General features: G+C 42.9%; 1 protein-coding gene across 1 annotated transcript; it reads right to left on the bottom strand.

The window, feature by feature from the left end:
* Window positions 1-520: 520 nt before the first annotated feature.
* Apex2 (apurinic/apyrimidinic endodeoxyribonuclease 2) lies at window positions 521-20,249 on the bottom strand. The gene is made up of 6 exons (XM_027432028.2): window positions 19,993-20,249; window positions 19,101-19,184; window positions 18,234-18,414; window positions 17,553-17,699; window positions 16,413-16,482; window positions 521-1,715 (listed from the first exon to the last, which is right to left on the bottom strand). The coding sequence occupies exons 1-6, from the start codon at window positions 20,144-20,146 to the stop codon at window positions 798-800; spliced, it is 1,554 nt and encodes a 517-aa protein (XP_027287829.1). The 5' UTR covers window positions 20,147-20,249; the 3' UTR covers window positions 521-797.
* Between the last annotated feature and the right edge of the window lie 49 nt (window positions 20,250-20,298).

Below are 20,298 nucleotides of genomic sequence, written 5' to 3'. Positions count from 1 at the left end.
AAGAAGTCTTCCAGAACAAGGAAGGAATGTCTTTCTTGATCCACTAGCCTCTTTTCTTCCAATAGCATGTTATAGGACTTACACGCCTTTCGCAAGGTGAAGGACACAAGTACACAATGTCTTCACACAAGGTTCCCAACGGAATTAATAACTCTATTGGCTGAGGTGGTCATCTTCCCTAAGACTTATGGTATCTCCAGCCCTGTAACTCTGAGAGCTAAAACACCCCTTCTTTCTCTCTGATAATCCATTTGTTACAGCTGAAGAACACACTACTTGGAAAGCTCTTAAGTATATATAACCCACACAGTACCCACCTTCCTCACTGATCCAACCACAGAGTTTCAAATAATTCCCAGAGCTCACCAGACCCCTTCATGAGGAGCACAGCTCCTCCCTCCGCCATGCTGCTTCGGCAGTATCATACTAGGCTATGGGAGGCCACAAAGCCTAGGACTGAGAGAGCCTCTCCGATTCAACTTTCTAGAGCGCATCAAAATATCCACTCAACACTGTACACTGAAACAAAGACACAGACTTTATTTATGAACGAATAGTGTTCATCAAGGGCAGAAGGGATTACAATTTGTTCCCTGCTCCTATGTGTAGAAGAGGAAGAAATAGAGATGTGAGAAGAGGGATGAGGCATTAGAAGAAGGGAAGGGAGGGAGGGAAATGAGAGAAGAGGAAGCAGAGAAAGGAAACCTCAGGGGAGAAGGCATTTTCAGAGGCAGGGACCTGGCATCAGACCCTGTGCATGGGGTAACCATGCCAGACATCCTTAGGCCTCAGTTGTTTCAGCTGGGCCTGCTCCAGAGGAAAAAGTTACAGCGGGAGGAGGGGTCACTGGGAGGGCCCCGTGGCCTAGCACACATGTAGAAATGGCGGCCCAAGTTGGGCCCTGCTTTTTTCACAGTACGCATCACACATGGCTCCCTATGGCCGCCACAGAGGGGCATGGGTGAGGGTCCACTCAGCATAGACTTCCAGAAGGAGGTCCGTACTTCTTTCTCATCTTTGGCCTCTGAAACCTTGGCCTTCTCTTCCACCACTGTGTCCACTGTCACCTCTTCTGGAGTCTTTGGGATTGTAAGAGTGCCCACCAGAGGCAGGCTAGGTAGTTCCACATCAGGAGAAGGTTGCAGAAGGTTCGAGGAAGGCGCGAAGTAACTCATCAGGTTTTTCTGGGTTTTTTTGAAGCCACCTTGACTTTTCCGAGGCCTGGTTGAATGCATTCGAGCTTTCCTAGGATGTTTCTGTACCTGAGTTTGATGGCTGGGCTGCAGGACTGGCTGAACTCGCACAGGTTCTTGTTCAAGAGGAACTAGGAAGCGAAGAATCTTGAGCTGGGTTCCCGCAAACTCCGGGAGGAAGCGGGTACACAGAGCTGGGCACTGTTTTGCTGGCATACAGGATACATTCAAGACCGCTCCCACAGGGCAGTGATCAGAGCCCATCACTTCAGGGAGCAGGAAGGAGGTCTGGAAGGTATCTATGACTAAGGTCCTATCTCCAAGTACATAGTCAAGTCGAGAGCCATAGTTGAGATGGCGTGCACCACTGACTACTGACCAGCAGGTGAAGGCCTTCTCCTGTTTTGGATGGAAGCAGCGATAGCTATCCATGAAGAGCCCTGTTTGGGACCCAGCCTCCATCCCTGGGTTACTGAGCAAGCCATCCATCCACTTACGCCCTGGGTCCTCTTCAAAGCACTCCTGGGGAAGGGAAAGGGAATGAAAAGCCAAAACTAGATCCTTAAAAGGAAGACATTTAGACTAACTGCTTCATTTAACAAAGAAAAAAATTTGGTTGTCCTAAAGAAGATTCCTGTTCAAGGTCGTATAGACAGGCCAGGCAGAGCTAGGTTTTGGCATATTTGCTTTTCTTTCTTCCTTTATTTATTTTTGTGAATGGGTGTTTTGCCTCCCTGTATTTGTGCACCATGTGCATGCAGTACCCATGGAGGCCAGAAGAGGTCGTTGGGTTTTCAGGAACTGGTGTTAACAGATGCTTCTGAGCTGCCCTGTGAGTGCCTGAAATTCAACCCAGATGCTCTGTAAAAGGACTAAGCACTGCACGGCTGAACCATTTCTCCAATTCTGACAAGTGTGAGCTTTTACATAAATACTGTTAGGAATCAAAGCCTGGGGTTGGAGAGAAGGCTCAATGGTTAAAATGTGGACTACTCTTACAGAGGACTTGAATTTGGTTATAGCATCTATACAGACATCTCAAAACCACCTGTAACTCCATGGAATGCAATGCCCCTTGATCTCTGGACACCTGCACTTCAGTGCAGATACACCCATACAGACATATAATTCAAACTAAAAATAAATCATTTTTATTTTTAAAACAGTCTTATTTTACATACCAATCCCAGTTCCCTCTCCGTCTCATCCTCTCACTACCCCTACCATCTCCACATCCCACACCCTATCCACTCCTCAGAGAGGGTGAGACCTCCCACGGGGGGGGGGATCATCAAAGTCTGTCACATCATTTGGGGCAGGCCCTCCCCACTGTATCTAGGCTAAGTAAGGTATCTCTCCATAGGGAATGGGCTCCAAAAAGTCAGTTCATGTACTAGGGATAAATTCTGGTTCCACTGCCAGCGGGCCCCCAAAACTGCCCATGTCCCCCAGCTGACACCCACATTCAGGAGGGCCTAGTTCAGTCTTATGCTGACTCCCAGTTGTGAGTCTAGAGTCCATGAGCTCCCACTTTCTCAGGTCAGTGTTTCTGTGAGTTTCTCCAACATGGTCTTGACCCCTTTGCTCATTACTCCTCCCTCTCTGCAATTGGATTCCAGGAGTTTGGCTCAGTGTTTAGCTGTGTGTCTCTGCTTCTGCTTAAATCAGCTACTGGATGAAGGCGCTAGGATGACATTTAAGGTAGTCATCAATCTCATTACAGGGGAAGGGCATTTAAGGTAGCCTCTCCACTATTGCTTAGATTCTTAGTTGGGATCATTCTTGTAAATCTCTGAACATTTCCCTAGTGCCAGATTTCTCATTAACCCCATAATGGCTCCCTCTATCAAGATATTTCTTTCCTTGCGCTCCCTTTCTGTCCTTCCCCGGAACTCAACCTTCCTGATCTTACATGTTCACCTCCCCCTCCTCTTCTCACCCCAATAAATCTTTTAAGAAGTTCCTGTTTGTCTTTCTCTCTAACCCATATTATGCTTCCCTTGACATACATGACAAATGTAGGTCTGTTATTTACTTAATCAAAGTAAATCCCAGAATTTCTTTTCAAAAGATTGTAAAACAAAACCAAACATGGTGGTTACACCTGGAATTGCAGAACTCAGGAGGCTGAGGCAAGAGGATTATCATGAATTTGAGGTCAACCTGGGCTATATCGTAAGACCTCATTGCAACAAATAAACAAGAATGGCGGTTGCCTCTAGAGAGTAATAAGCCAAAATTGGGAGCTGGAAGACTTCTACTTTTCCTTTAAGATCCACACTTTATGCCAATTGATTTATCTCGTGTATGTCACTGTCCTCATTGATATCCCTCCTCCCTTAGGTGTTTGGGGATTCAGGCATCCATGATTGTGTGTAGCCTTTGTCTCTAATCCCTGATCCACCCACCCATGCATTTATCTAGTTCATCCACTTACACACCCATTGATTTAGTCCAACAACATACTCAAAGAACAGCTGTTTTATGACAGAACTGATGCTAGGGGCAAAGTAGATCTAGTCTTGGTAACAAATGATGCTTACTTTGGGGAAATGATCTAGGAACAAGATGTGAAGCCGATATGATAGAAACTTCAGTAGAGGAGGCTGCCAACTGAAAGAACAACATGTGATAGGTTTGTGCAAAACATCTAAATGATCCAATGGAACACCAGACTGAAGAGTCCAGTAGGGTAATAAAAGGTGATGGCCACTCCGACTAGCATGGTGCCAAAGAGAACATAAAATTCTATCATGAGATAATGTGGAGCTAGAACTAACATTACTGCCTGGTTGGCTATAGGGAAGGCAGAAAGAAAGACAAGAAGACTAGAAGAGCAGCTCTGGTGAGAAGCTTGCACTTCGCAGTGTTTATCACCTTCACCACACTGCCACAATTTCTTATGATCATGCCAAGTTCTGGTAAGAGCCACACCTAGGTTTCTGTAGCTCCCTTAAACACCAATCAAGGAATCCTCCCACGCCCTCTTTCTGAAACACCTCCAGGGATGAGTTGTACTGTGCCAACACTGCCCACGTGTAACACGAGAGATAAAAAGCTGATGAACAGATAATAAAAGCAGCCAGCCACTAGCTCTTACCTCTACCTCAGACTGAATGGGTGATCCTGGCTCCACAAATCTTTGAAATGCTCTCTCCATGAATCCTCAGAGGCAATAGCTCTCCATGCCCGGAAAATAATCTCCACATGGAACCCCTTGCTTCTTCCTTTTACACCTCCCTAGTGCTGGGATTAAACGCCTTTCATCCCAAGTGCTGGGATCACCTTTGCATGAGCTGTTTCTCTTTAGAACTGGATCAATTTCGTGTAGTCAGTGTGGCCTTGAAGTAACAGAGATCCATCTGCCTGTCTTCTGAGTCCTGGGATTAAAGGTATATATCACCACGGCCTGACCTCTATGGCTTGTGGATAGCTTTGCAATCTGAACCCTCAGGCAAGCTTTATTAAATCATATAGAATGTATCATCACACCCATGCCTTTGATGCTGATGAACAGTTTTTGTTTTCATCCACACTTTCTAGATTAGAATTCCTCATCACAGCAAATCCTAGAAACTACAACTATTCTTCCCCCAAAGGCAGACCATATAAACTAACCCTTCCCCACATTTTATGTAGCCACTGAGAGACTCATGGTCCAACCCTTATCTGCTCTTAAGGCATAAGACCCTCATTCCAGACTCTCCACATGGAAACCAAGTGGCCATGCTGACCCAGGAAGCAGGTAGGCCATTTTCACTCTCCTTCTTGTCCTACATTGCAATTCCCCAGCTTCATCCCCAGCCCTGTGGAAGAACAATTGCAGGGGATGGTCCTCCCACCCTACTTTCATTTCCTGTAGACTCCTCCAAACTTTGAGGCAAACCTAGCTTTCCTACTTCCTGTGGACCCTCTCAGCCCCGACCCCTTTAAACCCATTACTGTTCCTTTGTGTCAACTGCTGATACCTGGAAACACTCTCTACTTGGTAACCCAGCATCCAATCTGGCCCGGGAATCAGGTAGGCCATCTTCCCCTCCTTGTACTCCATTGCAATTCTGACGGTTCCATCCTCAGCCCTGTAGCAGATCACTTGCAGGGACCTATCCTCCTACTCTGCCTAAGTTCCCTGAGGACTCACCAAACTTTCCAGCAGACCCAGTTTGCCTCCTTCCTGTGGACCCTTTCATCACCTTTTCAAGTCCATCTGTCTCCTGTGTGTGTCAGCCTCCAATACCTAAAACCACTTTCTACTGAGAAACTGCTGTGTCCACATGGGGCAGGGATTCAATTAGGTGTATGACACTGTAGTTCCTGGCCTCCACTGTGATCTCTTCATTCTCAGCCTGAGCCTGGTAACAACTTTCTGACAGTGTTCTTCCTCGTACCTCAACTCCATCCACTGGAGACTAATTCTTGGTTCAGACCCAGAGTCAAAACAGCCCAATCATGCCTGTCTTTCTAGATAATTTTTTGCCTTACTGTAACCTACTTGATAGATCCCCTCTTCCCACCCAACTCCCTATGAACTCTACCTCTAGGTGTAAATAGTATCCCCTTGGTTCTTTCCTGAAGCCTCTCCTAGGCCAGCACTATTCCTCTCAGCCTCCCACTGTGGCAGAGTGCCTGGAGAAACACACTCTACCAGGCAACGCACAGCCATTACACTTTCCTGAGATCCAAAGATGGCAACAGAAACCAAGAAATGGAACACCCACCCAAAAAAGACAAGACCAGCTATCAGCAACCATAATCACAATCTTCTTAACCCCAGATGTCTAGACACCAACATAAAAACATAATAACACCCAGGACAGTGTGGCTCCACCAGAATCCAGTAACTCTACTATAGTAGACTCTGAGAAATATAGTGTAACTGAAGCACAAAACGAAGACTTCAAAATAGCTATTATGAATATGCCTAAGGACCTTAAAGATGGCATAAATAAATTCCTTAATGAAGTCTGTGAAAACACAAACAGTGGAATGAAATAATACACTTCAAGACATGACAGTAGAACTAGAATCACTAAAAAAAATAAATCCAAACTGAGATAAAACTGGAAATGAAAATCTTAGGAACTCAAAGGGGAACCACAGAGGCAAGCCTCACCAACAGAATAAAACAGATGGAAGAGAGAATCTCAGGCATTGAAGACACATTAAAAGAAACGGATATATCTGTCAAAAAAAAGCTAAATCTAAAAACCTCCTGACACAAAACAGCCGGGAAATCTGGAACAATATGAAAAGACCAAATCTAAGGATAATAGGAATAGAGAAAGGAAAAGAAACCCAGGTCAAAGGCACAGAAAATATTTTTTTCTTTCTTTAATTTTTCTTTCTTTATTTTGTTTGTTTGTTTTTCGAGACAGGGTTCCTTTTTGTAGCTTTGGAGCCTATCCTGGGACTTTCTCAGTAGACAAGGCTGGTCTAGAACTCAGGAATCAACCTGCCTCTGCCTACCAAGTGCTGGGATTTAAAAGCATGTGCCACCACTGCCCAGATTCTATGATCTTCAACAAAATCATGGAAAAAAATTTCCCCATGCTAAAGAGATTTCCCATCAAAGTCCAAGTATCATAGAGAATACCAAATAGATTAGACCAGAAAATAAAGTCCCTTCTACATGAAATAATCAAAATGCTAAACATACAGAATGAAGAAAGAATATTAAAGGGAAAAAGACCAAGTAATATATAAAGGCAGGACTGTTAGAATTACACCTCACTTCTCAATGGGGACTCTAAAAGCCAGAAGAACCTGGATAGATATGTTACAGACTCAGGAAAACATCCACTCACAACAGCACAACTGAAAGGTCTAGAACACAAAGAAACAAACTCAAGCTGGAGGAGTAGACACCAGGAAATAATCAAATTGAGGGCTGAAATCAATAAAGTAGAAACAAAGAAAGCAATATAAAGACAATGTAACAAAGAGTTGGTTCTTTGAGAAAATCAACAAAATATACAAACCTTTATCCAAACTAACCAAAAGGCAAAGAGAGAACATGCAAATTAACAAAATCAGAAATGAAAAGGGGGACATAACAACGGATACTGAGGAAAACCATAGAATCTTCAGGTCATACTTCAAAAACCTGCACTCGACAAAATTCAAAACTTTAAAGGAAATGAACAATTTTCTGGATAGATATGACTTACCAAAATTAAATCAAGAACAGATAAGCAGTTTAAACAGACCTATAGTCATTGATGAAATAGAAGCAGTCATCAAAAGTCTCCCAACAAAAGAAGCCCAGGGCTAGATGGTTTCAGTGCAGAATTCTACCAGAAATTCAAACAAGAGCTAACACCAGTACTCCACAAAGTGTTCCACACAATAGAAGCAGAAGGGACATTGCCAAACTCTTTTTACGAGGCTACAATTACCTTGGTACCCAAGCCACACAAAGACACAACTAAGAAAGAGAACTACAGACCAATATCCCTCATGAACATCGATGCAAAAATACTCAATACAATCCTGGCAAATCGAATCCAAAAACACATCAGAGAAATCATCCACCATGATCAAGTAGGCTTCATCCCAATGGACGCAGGGATGGTTCAACAAATGAAAATCTATCGATGTAATAATCTACCATATAAAAAAACTGAAAAAGAAAAATGACAAGATCATCTCAAAGATACTGAAAAAGCCTTTTACAAAATCCAACATCCCTTCATGATAAAGGTCTTGGAGAGATCAGGGATAACAGGATCATACCTAAACATGATGAAAGTAATATACAGTAAACAAACAGCCAACATCAAACTAAATGGAGAAAAACTCAATGCGATTCCTCTAAAACCAGGAACAAGACAAGGCTGTCTTCTCTCTCCATATCTCTTCAATATTGTCCTTGAAGCTCTAGCTAGGGCAGTAAGACAACAAAAGGAAATCAACAGGATACAAATGGGAAAGGAAGAAGTCAAACTTTCACTATCTGCAGATGATATGATAGCTTATATAAGTGACCCAGAAAACTCTACCAGGGAATCCCTACAGCTAATAAACACCTTCAGCAAAGTGGCAGGATACAAGATTAAACCAAAATCAGTAGCCCTCCTATATACAGACAATAAATAGGTTGAGAAAGAAATCAGAGAAACATTACCCTTTACAATAGCCACAAACAACATAAAATATGTTGGGGTAACACTAACCAAACAAGTGAAAGACATGTAGAACAAGAACTTTGAGTGTTTAAAGAAAGAAATTAAGATGGGCAGTGGTGGCGCACGCCTTTAATCCCAGCACTCGGGAGGCAGATGCAGGTAGATTTCTGTGAGTTCAAGACCAGCCTAGTCTACAAGAGCTAGTTCCAGGACAGCCTCCAAAGCCAAAGAGAAACCCTGTCTCAAAAAACAAAAACCAAAAAGAAAGAAATTAAAGAAGATACCAAAAAATGGAAAGATCTGCCATGCCATAGACAGGATGAACATAGTAAAAATGGCAATCTTGACAAAAGCAGTCTACAGATTCAATGCAACCCCCTTACCAGCACAATTCTTCACAGACCTTGAAAGAATAATACTCAACTTTATATGAAAAAACGAAAAAACCCAGGATAGCCAAAATAACCCTGTACAATAAAGGAACTTCCGAAGGCATCACCATCTCTGACTTCAAGCTCTTTTATAGAGCTATAGTCCTGAAAACAGCTTGGTATTGGAACAAAAACAGGCAAGTAGACCAATGGAATCAAATTGAAAACCCTGATATTAACCCACATACCTATGAACACCTGATTTTTGACAAAGAAGCTAAAATTATACAATGGAAGAAAGACAGCACCTTCAACAAATGGTGCTGGCATAACTGGATGGTGGGCATGTAGAAGACTGCAGATAGATCCATATCTGTCAACCATGAACAAAACTTACGTGCAAATGGATAAAAGACCTCAACATAAATCCAGCCACACTGAACTTCTTAGAAGATAAAGTCAGAGGTACCCTTGAACAAATTGGTACAGGAGACAGCTTCCTTAACATAACACCAGTAGCACAGACACTGAGATCAACAATTAATAAATGGGACCTCCTGAAACTGAGAAGCTTCTGTAAGGCAAAGGACACAGTCAGCAAGACAAAACAGCAGCCCACAGAATGGGAAAAGATATTCAGCAACCCCACATCTGACAGAGGGCTGATCTCCAAAATATACAAAAACTCAAGAAGCTAGTCACCAAAACACCAACTAATCCAATTAAAATTGGGGTACAGAACTAAATAGACAATTCTCAATAGAAGAATCCAAAATGGCTGAAAGACACATAAGAAAGTGCTCAACATCCTTAGCCATCAGGGAAATGCAAATTGAAACAATTCTGAGATAACATCTTACTCCTGTCAGAATGTCTAAAATCAAAGACTCAAACAACAATTTATGCTGGAGATTATGAGGCGAAAGGGGGTCACTCCTCCACTGCTGGTGGGAGTGCCAACTTGTACAGCCACTTTGGAAATGAGTATGGTGGTTCTTCAGTAAAATGGGAATCGGTCTATCTCAAGACCCAGCAATTCCACTATTAGGCATATACCTAAAGGATGCATACTCATACAACAAGGACATCTCTTCAACCATGTTCATAGCATTATTATTTGTAATAGCCAGAACCTGGAAGCAGCCTAGATGCCTCTCAACTGAAGAATGGATAAAGAATGGTACATTTACACAATGGAGTACTACTCAGCAGAAAAAAAGCAACGGAATCTTGAAATTTGCAGACAAATGGATGGAACTAGAAGAAACCATCCTGAGTGAGGTAACCCAGTCACAAGAGGACAAACATGGTATGTATTCACTCATATATGGATATTAGACAAAGAGCAAAGGATTACCAGCCTACAATCCACAGGACCAGAGAAGCTAGGAAGCAAGGAGGACCCTAAGAAAGACTTACAGGTCCCCCAGACAAGGGGAAATGTTCAAGATCTCCTGAGCAAATTAGAAGCATGCGGGGAGGGGAGAAGAGAAGGGGAGAGGAGGCTATGAAGATCCAGGTAGATTGAGTCGGGGAAAAATACAGTAGAGCAAGATAAGAGATACTACAATAGAGGAAGCCATTATAGGTTTAAAGAGAAATCTGGCACTAGGGAATGTCCAGCGATATACTAGGATGACCCCATCTAAGAATCTAAGCAACACAGGAGAGGCTACCTTAATGCCCTTCCCCAATAATGAGATTGATAACTACCTTATATGCCATCCTAGAGCCTTCAATCCTCTAGGAAGCAGAAGCAGACACCCATAGCTAAACAATGACCTGAACTTCTGGAATCCAGTTCTAGAGAGGGAGAAGTGATGAGCAATGTGGTCAAGATCAGGCTGGAGAAACCCACAGAAACAGCTGTCCCGAACAAGGGGGAGCTTATCAACCCCAGACTGATAGCTGGGAAACCAGCTCAACACTGACCTAGACCCCCTGAATGTGGGTGTCAGTTAGGAGGACTGGGCAGTCTATGGGGCCTCTGGTAGTGGATCAGTATTTATCCCTAGTTCATGACTGGACTTTATGAACCTATTCCACATAGAGGGATACCCTCTCAGTCTAGACACACAGGGGAGGGCCTAGGCCCTGCTCCAAATGATATGACAGACATTGATGATTCACCCATGGAAGGCCTCACCCCCCTGGGGAGCAGAAAGGGGGTCGGTTGGGGACAAGGGAGGAAGGGAGGAAGAGGGAACTGGGATTGATATATAAGACAAGATTGTTTCAAATTTAATTTAAAAATTTGTATAAAACAAGAAAGAATACAGTTATGGCTATAGAGAGACAGGTGGGGCTGAGGGTGAATAGAACCTGAAACCAGAGGATTAAATAGAGACAGAGCGGGAAGAGGAGGATAAGAAGAATACAGTGGGCTGGAGAGATGACTCAGTGTTAAGAGCACTGACTGGTCTGCCAGAGGACCTGAGTTCAATTCCCAGGATCACATGGTGTCTCATGACCATCCATAATGTTATCTGGTGTCCTCTTCTTGTGGGTAAAACACTATGTATATAATAAAGAAATAAATCTTGTTTTTTTTGAAAAAAATAAAGAATATAGTGAGTGACAGCTAAAACCTAAGGCCATCCAAGGGGTCATATGAAACCTACTACAGTAAGTGAAAGAAATATAAATGAAATCACCAAATAATGGGGAAACAAAGCACCAATTAGACATCTCCAGTACCAGGAGTGAGTTACATATAGTTGAATTGTTGGCCAAATGAGCCCCATGGAAATCCTAAATCAATTCAGGCTATTCCTAAGGCTATCAATTGCTCTCTACAAATTGATTGTTAAGCACTATTGCCAAAGACAACATAAACATCTGTCAAACACAAAAAAGTCAAGCAGGTTCCTAACCAAAGCTGGTACTCTGCAAACTACAAAAGGACAAAGGTAAGCATCAACTCAGCTATAAACCCTTTGATAAACAATGGTGACTTGCATACATGATGCCCTTTTATAATTATGGCACAAAAGTCCTGGGAGGAAGCAATCGCTCCCTGACTGAATTTAGGGTATACTCCATGAAATCGAACCCATGCTTGACACTACCTTGGGGGCCAAGAACTTGAGACTAGATGATCAGGGACTTAGGGAAAACCAAATACCATTGCTTCGCTAAAGGAATGCAGCAACATAATGATTTCTATATTCTGCTATACCCATTAGTTCCTTGCTCAACCATCATCAGAGGAGCTTCCACCTGCAGAAAATGGGAGCAAATACACAACTGGACAATGTCTGGAGAGTGACAGACCTTAGAATATTCAAGTCGTATTATGAAGTGTCTTCATCAAATCCTTCCCCTCAGGGCTCAGGGAGATATGTGGAGAAGAAAGAAGAAAGATTGTAAGAGCCAGAGGGGATGGAAACAGCAAGCAAACAACGCCATCCAGACGCACATGAACTCAAGAGACTGGGGCAGTTTGTACAGGGACTACACAGTTCCAAGTCAGATGGGGTCCAGAGCTGAAAGTGGGAAATGAGCATGATTCCATCTCTAACCACAAAGCTATCTACAATAGACAATTGCTCAAAAGGAAAAATTAGTTTTCTCCAATGGAGTCTCACACTGAAGGGCAGGCCCCATGCCAACCAGTAGGTGGCCAACATGAAACAAACACAATAGTACTTTTGTACATCTTTGTCTGAGCATCTTTTCTTTTTTATACCTTACTGGTCTTTTGCTTATGAATTATGGTTTTCCATTTTGTGTTTTTATGTTTGCTCTCTTCTCTCCCTCTCTCTCTACAACTCTTTGTTTTCTAAAGATAGAGAGAAAGAAGGCATGAAATTGTACGGGTAGGGAAGATGGGAGGATCTGGGAGATGAGGGACGGAAAACCATGATCAGAATATATTGTATAAAAATTATTTTAATATCTAACAAATTAGACTTCAAACTAAAATCAGTCAAAAGAGATGAAGAAGGGAATTTCATACTCATCACAGGAAAAGTCCATCAAGATGAAGTCTCAATCCTAAACACCTATGGCCCAAATACGAAGGCACCTACAGGAATGACACAATCTGAAAATCCAGGCAATGGTGGAGAGGATAACCTGAAAGCCCTTCCCCTAAAATGAGATTGATGACTACTCTTTATGCCATCCTAGAGCCTTCATCCAGTGGCTGATGGAAGCAGAGACAGACATCCACAGATATACACTGAGCTGAAATCTGGAACTTAGTTGAAGAGAGAGAGGAATGAATATCAAAGGGGTTGGTACCAGGTTGGAGAAACCCACAGAAACAGTTGGCCTGAACAAGGGGGAGCACATTGACCCCAGACGCTGTCTGGGAGGACAGTACAAGACTGATCCAGACCCCTGAACATGGATGTCAATAAGAGTGCAGGGCCTCTGCACTCCAGGGAGCCCCTGGTTGTGGATTAGTATTTTTCCCTGGTGCAAGAAGGGACTTTGAGAGCCCATTCCACGTGAAGGGTTACACTCTGGCCCTGGACACATGGGGAAGGGCCCAGGCCCAGCCCAGGAAGATTTGGTGGACTTTGCAGAGCCCCTGTTGAGGGCACTACCCTGCCTGGGGAGTGGAGGGTGGATGGGATGGGGGGGTAGGTCGGTGGTAGGGGAGGAGGGATGGAGGTGAGGGGAGGGAGAGGGAGAAGGGATTTACATGTGAAATATATTAAATAAATAAAAAAGATAATAAAAATTATTTTCAATAATATAAATGTTCCTCATTCTAGAGGATGTATACTTGAGCCACTGAGGGAGGAATGATGAAAACCTGCCACAGGCCTTAATGGGTTTTCCTATCCTACTTTAAGCATTTATGCTTATGTAGTGAAGTCTTCATAAACCCAAAAGCAAGGTTCACAGAACTTCTGGACAGCTCAACATGCCGGGGTGCAAGAAGGCAAAGAACAACTCATCTATATGTTGGGTGAATGGCCCACCCAACTCCACAGGAATGGAAGCTTGGCATTTATGGTCCTTCTAGACCTTCCTCTGCATGTATTTCTTCATCTGTCTATTTGTATCATTTCAAATAATCTTTATGGCATCATTAGACATAAGTTATAGCGGCTGTCTGAGTACTTGCTTTGCTCTAATAAATTAAGTTACCATATGGATGAGGTCATGTGAATCCCAATTTATAGCTTAGAAGCTCCAGCTGTGACTGGGTCTTAAATGACAGTCTTGGAAACTAGTCCTCAACATGTGAGATCTGACCATGTTTGAGGGCAGACAAGTTATAACTGAACAGTATTAAAGGATAACTAGCTGATGTCCATAAATGAAGAGCTGCTTGCTTGCTTGCTTGCTTGATGGTACGGAGCAATTCCCACACCTTTTGAGTTCACAAGAATCTTTTGTTGGTTCTTATGAGAGCAGAGGAAAAGCAGGCAGCCTACTTTTCTAGCACAGCAGTCCTTTCTATGAGGATGGTCAAGACGAGAAGTTTCATATACATTCTAAGGTAGTGGTTCTTAAGCTTGTGTGGGTAATAAGTCTCTTTAGGACTTGTCAACAAATCATTACCATGACTCTACACCTAAGACACTCTGATTCCATTGTTTTCATGTAGTATTAGGGTACTGGTACATTTGCTCTAATATTCAGTGAAGGGTTAAGGAAACATTGGCCTAGAGGGAATGAGAATAAGAAAAAAGAAGAGAGGGGATGGCTACTTTTTTGGTGAGAGTGAAACAAGCTAAAACGAAAAGAGCTTTTGCAGTGGGTAGAGGAATTATTTATGTCTGGAGTGAAGAGAGTGTGCAGAGATACTGAGGATAGAAACAGAAACGGAGACAGGGTATTAACAAGAAAGCACCTAGAATACTTGGCCTCAATGCTTTCTCTGTATCACAGAGGTAAAGAGGTGGTTTGCAAACAGGAAAACTGCCCTCAAAATTTTCTCCATGCCTGCAAAGGACTCTACAGCCCCACCTCCTACCACTCACTTCCCATGACACTCTAAAAAGGCTGAGACTTGAAGTTCTCCACATTGTAAAGATTCTACTAACCTTTAAAGCTAGTTTTTTTTTTTTTTTTTTTTTTAGCTATCTCATGGATGTCTTTGCTTGCCTAGGAATTCCATCTTTTGTTATTCTCACTTCCTAGGGATGCCACCTCAGCCATGAAGATACCACTCTAGAACTGGAGAGCAATGGGACATTCACATACTGAAGGTTTGGGGACCCTGAGGTAGATTGGACTTATCCTCCAGCACATGGGCCAGAGGCAGGCCAAGGTAAGGTCAGAACTGTCTATTGAGTGAAACACAAAACCTCATACATATTTTAGAATAATATTTCAGTGGGACTAGATAAAATTTAAGAAGTTTCTACATAGTAAAGGAAACAATTGCTAGAGTGACAAGACAACTATAGAACAAGAGAAAATATCTTCAAACTACTTATCTAATGGGGATTAATATCCAAAGCATACAAGGAGCTCAAACAACTGAATAACAAAAATAGGTCTTACTGGGGTCTGGAAAGATGGCTCAGCAGGTAAGAACACTGACTGCTCTTCCAGGTCCTGAGTTCAATTCCCAGCAACCACAAGGTGGCTCACAACCATCTATTGTAAGATCTGGTGCCCTCTTCTGGTATAAAGGCATACATGCAGATAGAGCACTCATTTACGAAAAATAAATCTTAACAAAAAAAATAGATCTGATTGAAAAATCAGTAAAGGCCTTTAATCCTAGCTCTTGGGAGGCAGAGGCAGGTGGATCTCTGAGTTTGAGGCCAGCCTAGTCTATAGAGTAAGCTCTAGACTAGCAAGGACTATACAGAGAAATCTTGTCTCAAAAACAAAACAAACAAACAAAAAATTGGTAAATAATCTGAATAAACATTTCTCAGAAAGGATATAAAAGTGGACAATATGCATATGACATAATTATCAGAGAAATGTGAACCATATCCAGTGCAACAGATAACATCTTCCTCTCAGTCTTGATAGAATGGCTATTTTCAAAGACCCAGAAAACCCACTATCAGTATCTATACAAAGAAAATGAAATCAGTATGTCCATGAAACATCTGTACTCCCATGTTCACTGCAGTATCATTTATAACAGCCAAGATACACAAGCCACCTACATATTCATTCATGAACAAATAAGGAAAACATAATACATATATAAAATACAATACTCTTTAGGCAGAAAGAAGAAAAAACTATAAATATCATTTGCAGCAAAATGAATAGAACTGAAAGACATGAAAAACAAGGCAAGCTTAGAAAGATAGATGCCATGTGATCTCACTCATATATGAAAGTCTAAAACATTGATCTCATGGAGCAGAGTTGAATAGTTGTTACCAGAGTCCAGGAGAAGTAGGAAGAAAGGGATAGAGTGACTATTTAATGTGAACAGCTGATAGGAAGATAAAGACTAGTTCCATGGTATAGTAATAGCTAGCAATAAATTATTTGATATTTCAAACCAGGTAGTAGAAAGAATTTTGAACGTTTGTCCACACAGAAAGACAAATGTTTGAGGTGACAGATAAGGTAATTTACCCTATTTGACCATTATACATGTCAAAATCTTACATCATACTCCATAAATATACACAATTATTACATATAATTTCAGGATGAAAACAGGACATATTCAAACCAAGCACTATTTTTCCATAAAGGAAGCTACCACTGGTGCCAAACTCCCAGTCTTGGCTGGCTGGGTGAACAGAACCAGAGTGTGGCCTAGAGTTCGGAGGGAGACTTACCATACTGCCTGCATCACAGTGGTCAATGGGTCGATGGGCCGTATTCAGATCCCCCAGGATTATCACATGACTGAAAAACACATAGGGAGGATCAACATCTGCATATACAAGAATGAGGAGTTCCATATACATTTTTCCCAGGCCTGAAAGCTCAAGGAAGGCAACCTCCCACCTAGAGCCTTTTGCTATGAATTACTCATAGCAGTGTGCCTCTTCCATTCTTCCCTCTTGACACATTCTGGATGCTTCTCACACATAAGGAACCAAATTCTGAGCAGCAAAGTTGACACTGTTGCAAATGGTATGAATGCTTCAGTGATCTCTATCTAGTGCCAACTTTCTCATCCTTCAAAGCTGAGCACAGCAGAGGACAACAGTAGACTGAAGAATCTACTCACACCAACACAAGGGCAGTTAAGGAAGAAGCTCAGACAAGAGACCAAAAAGGAATAGTCAAAAAAGCAAGGAAACCATTGAGCGAGGCTCCAGAGCCAAGAGACGTGTAGTGCCTGAGGGTGTGAAATGCAGTAAGGTCCAGTGTGAAACTCTGCCTGCAGCTCTGGAATGGCTGTTTTAACTGCCCAGAAGATCAATAAGATATATAGGCTTTTGAATCTGGTTAAAATCTGTGTGTGATTTTTTTTAATGTGTGGGTTCTTTATAATGAAGTTTTAATAAAGAAAAATGAAAAGAAAAAAAAAAAGCTGAGGTCAGACACCACTCCGGGAGGAGGCGCACCTTCATTATGCTAACCTACTCTCCCTCTCATTCCCCCACCCCCTCTATCCTTGGAACTACCAGGTTACCACCCTCACCTCATTTTGTTCTCAAAACTCTTCTGTGGGGGAGCGATTCACACAGGCATTTGACAAAAGAGAGCATGGAGCAGAGCTGCCCTGGAGGCTTATGCTAAGTGAAGAGCCAGAAAAACTGCTCAGAGTACAAAGCCAGTGTTCACATCACTTTACTCGGTCCTCACAGCTCTTAAGATAGCAAAGCCTGTTCAGGTCAGTAGGACAGTGTTCTCAACCAGACTGTAAAGGAACTCCACAAAATTCTATGCTCTTTTATGGAGCACTGCACAAAGTCAGTCACCAAGGTGAGTTTAACCAAGCCTGGCTGCCTAGATTTATATAATACCTGCCAGCTGCCAGGAGGGCTTCTGCTCGGATCTGCAGCAGGCGATAGAAACGCATCTTAAAGGACAACCGCTCAGGTTTCCCAGGATCCGCATGTGGACAGTACACATTGATGAGGGTCAAGGTCTTCTCCTTCCCTTCTGATGTGCTGGGGAGAAAAGAGTATCCCGCCCCCAACAGGTTGATTTCAAGATTCCCCTTCCACAGCCACACCATGCATCTTCCAGTTAATGGCTGTCCATGAGATAGAAGAAAAAGGATTTGGGAGACACAAATGAGCAGCGATGAGCAGGTCTTGGGGATGGACTCTGGCTAAGGCAGGGAGGTAAAGAGTATCCAGGTAAACTGGGTGATAATGCGGTTACCATTCATGAAGATAAGACACCCAGGAAGAAACCAATTTGGGGCAACGAGTTCTGTGCTGGCTAAGCTCCTTCTGAGTAGCCTGTGGTAATTAGCGAGCTGTACTCCCAGGCTAGTCTCCCACTGTAGAGAGGGGAACACAAGGCTCAGAAGGAAGCATGATTTGCCAGTATCACTTAGCCCAGCCAATACTATAGTCCAGGAAGGCAAGTTCGGGAACTTTTCTATAGCAATTGCATACCTATAAGTTGGGTCTTATATTCTGAACACTAAGACTACAACCAGAGATGGTCTGTAGTAGGAGGATATGGGCTATTACCGGATCTTATGTTGTGTAAGGACGGCCCGTCCCTCACTATCCAGAACCCGGAGTTCCTCTTGGGTGAACTCATCCATGTTTCCATAGCAACCAACATCCCCATTCAGGGTGGCAAACACACCACTCAGGCCTTCTTCAGCAGCCACTGGGGTAGTACTGTCCTTACAAAAGGTAGCCACACCTGGGGAAAGATAAGAGTATTCTCAATGGAACTGACAGCCAAAACAGTACTGTAAACCTGTTCCACTCCAAATGTCCCCATACAAGGAATAGTTTTGGTTATCTTTGTTAAATGCAACTGTTTTTAAAAACGTATGAACAATCTTCCTAACTCAAGGGCCATATATGGCTCTGTAGAAGCTGAAGCACCTAACCCATACCCTGAGGCCTTAGTTTCATCTAAAAAAGGCCACAGAATAATGTTACACTTTACAAGAACAATAATATATTTTACACAGAAACATGGCAAATGCTGATAAAATACTAGCTATTAGTATTATCACATGTATGAATTCTAAACCCATGTAATAGCCTAGAAAGTAAGCATTATCCTCATTTTCTAAGTGGGAAACCTGAGATACAAAAGTAACTTGCCAGAGAACACATAGCTAGGAAGTAAGCCATGACTTGAACCCTAGCAGTTCAGTTCCAGAGCTCACACAATTAACCATGACATTACTGTACTTCTGGGGGCCAAATGGATCATTTGGCACATAAATATTAGGTTTTACACCTCAGATTATGCAGCTTTAACTTTCGAGATGAAAAGTTGAAATACATTACCTTCTCATTAAATACCAACACACTTTTCTGCTACTTGCCTCCATCACCAACACTAACTTAAATACCCCAGAAAACCGCATTTACCAGAGTAGCCACTACGGCTGCGGCTGAAGCTGAAATAGGAGTTATAGCCCTCAACAACAGCCAGGGGCTCTGTCAGTACATCTCCTGAAAAACAAATGTAACATAAAGTCAGAGGTAAAACTAGTACTGTGGAACCATGAAAGACTTGAATTACAGTTAGAAGCTAATTACTGGCATATATCACAGCCATAACTGGGAGGAGGGGAAAGAAGTGTTTATGATGACAGGAGCTAGAAAGATGGAAAGGTAGGAAAGGGAAATGATATTCAGATTAGATGGGGAAACAGGGAAAGCTGATCAGAGCCAATCAGAGCTAAGCCTTGTGGTCTAGGTGATGAGAGGACTGGTGAGAGGATGTTGGCAGTGGAGACTGGGGATCTGAAGTGAGGGTAGGAGAGGGAATTAGGAATATAAATTGGGGATGATAGAAGAAATTAGGACGTCTAAGTTTGGAGCTAGACATGAAACAGTAATGTGGGGCTCTGAGGTGGAAGAGAAAAAGAGGATTTAGGGCTATGGAAAGGAGAAATTAGAGTCTGGGCTGAGGACAAAAATTAGGTGGGTATTAAAGGAGTGAGGTGGGAGCAGGAATGGAGAATTGAGGAATATGGCTTAGGAGCATGAAAGGAGAAAATTCAAGGTACGGAGTTGGAGAGCTAAAATGGGCGGGAACTGTGCGTGAGGGTTTCAACTAGGAAAGTAGGCCAGGAGTGGGAAATAGGGGCTCCAGCTGGGGTGGCGGTCTTTAAGAGGAAAGGGATCCGTACTTTCAGGTGGGTATAGGGGCAGGATTCTAAGCATGAGTAAACGACAAAATGAAATGAGGTGGAGCAGGGAGCAAAAGTTAGCAGAAAGAAAACACGGTAGAGATCATGGATTCTCGAATACTTACTGGTCACTTTGGTCTCCTGGAGACAGACAATATCAGCATCCAACTTGTCCAAAATGCGTCGTAAGGCCGTGGGACAGTTGCTGGATTCCTGGCATGACAGTCCTTGCAGGGGACTCCGGATGCCATTGATGTTCCAGCTTACCACGCGCAACATTTTGGTAAGCGATAAGGTTTTCGATAAGGTTTTCACAAGGAAAGCTTAAGCGCGGAAATGCATTGCCCCCCGGAAGTGAGCTAGATCCCCGCCTTCCGCCCGCGTTTGCGCAGGCGCTCTACTCTGGTTCCTCCTCCCCCGCCCCTGCGACG

The sequence above is a fragment of the Cricetulus griseus genome, chromosome X, assembly GCF_003668045.3.
Source record: "Cricetulus griseus strain 17A/GY chromosome X, alternate assembly CriGri-PICRH-1.0, whole genome shotgun sequence".
NCBI lineage: Eukaryota > Metazoa > Chordata > Mammalia > Rodentia > Cricetidae > Cricetulus > Cricetulus griseus.
The sequence above is the reverse complement of the archived record's forward strand: the minus strand, read 5'-3'. Positions and strand labels throughout refer to the sequence as shown.

Coding starts and splice junctions, on each gene's coding strand:
- Apex2 (XM_027432028.2), bottom strand. CDS start 20,146: ATGTTGCGCGTGGTAAGCTGGAACATCAATGGCATCCGGAGTCCCCTG. Junction 19,185..19,992: donor CCAGGAGACCAAAGTGACCA/GTAAGTATTCGA, acceptor TTTGTTTTTCAG/GAGATGTACTGACAGAGCCC. Junction 17,700..18,233: donor CTTACACAACATAAGATCCG/GTAATAGCCCAT, acceptor TTTTCTCCCCAG/CACATCAGAAGGGAAGGAGA.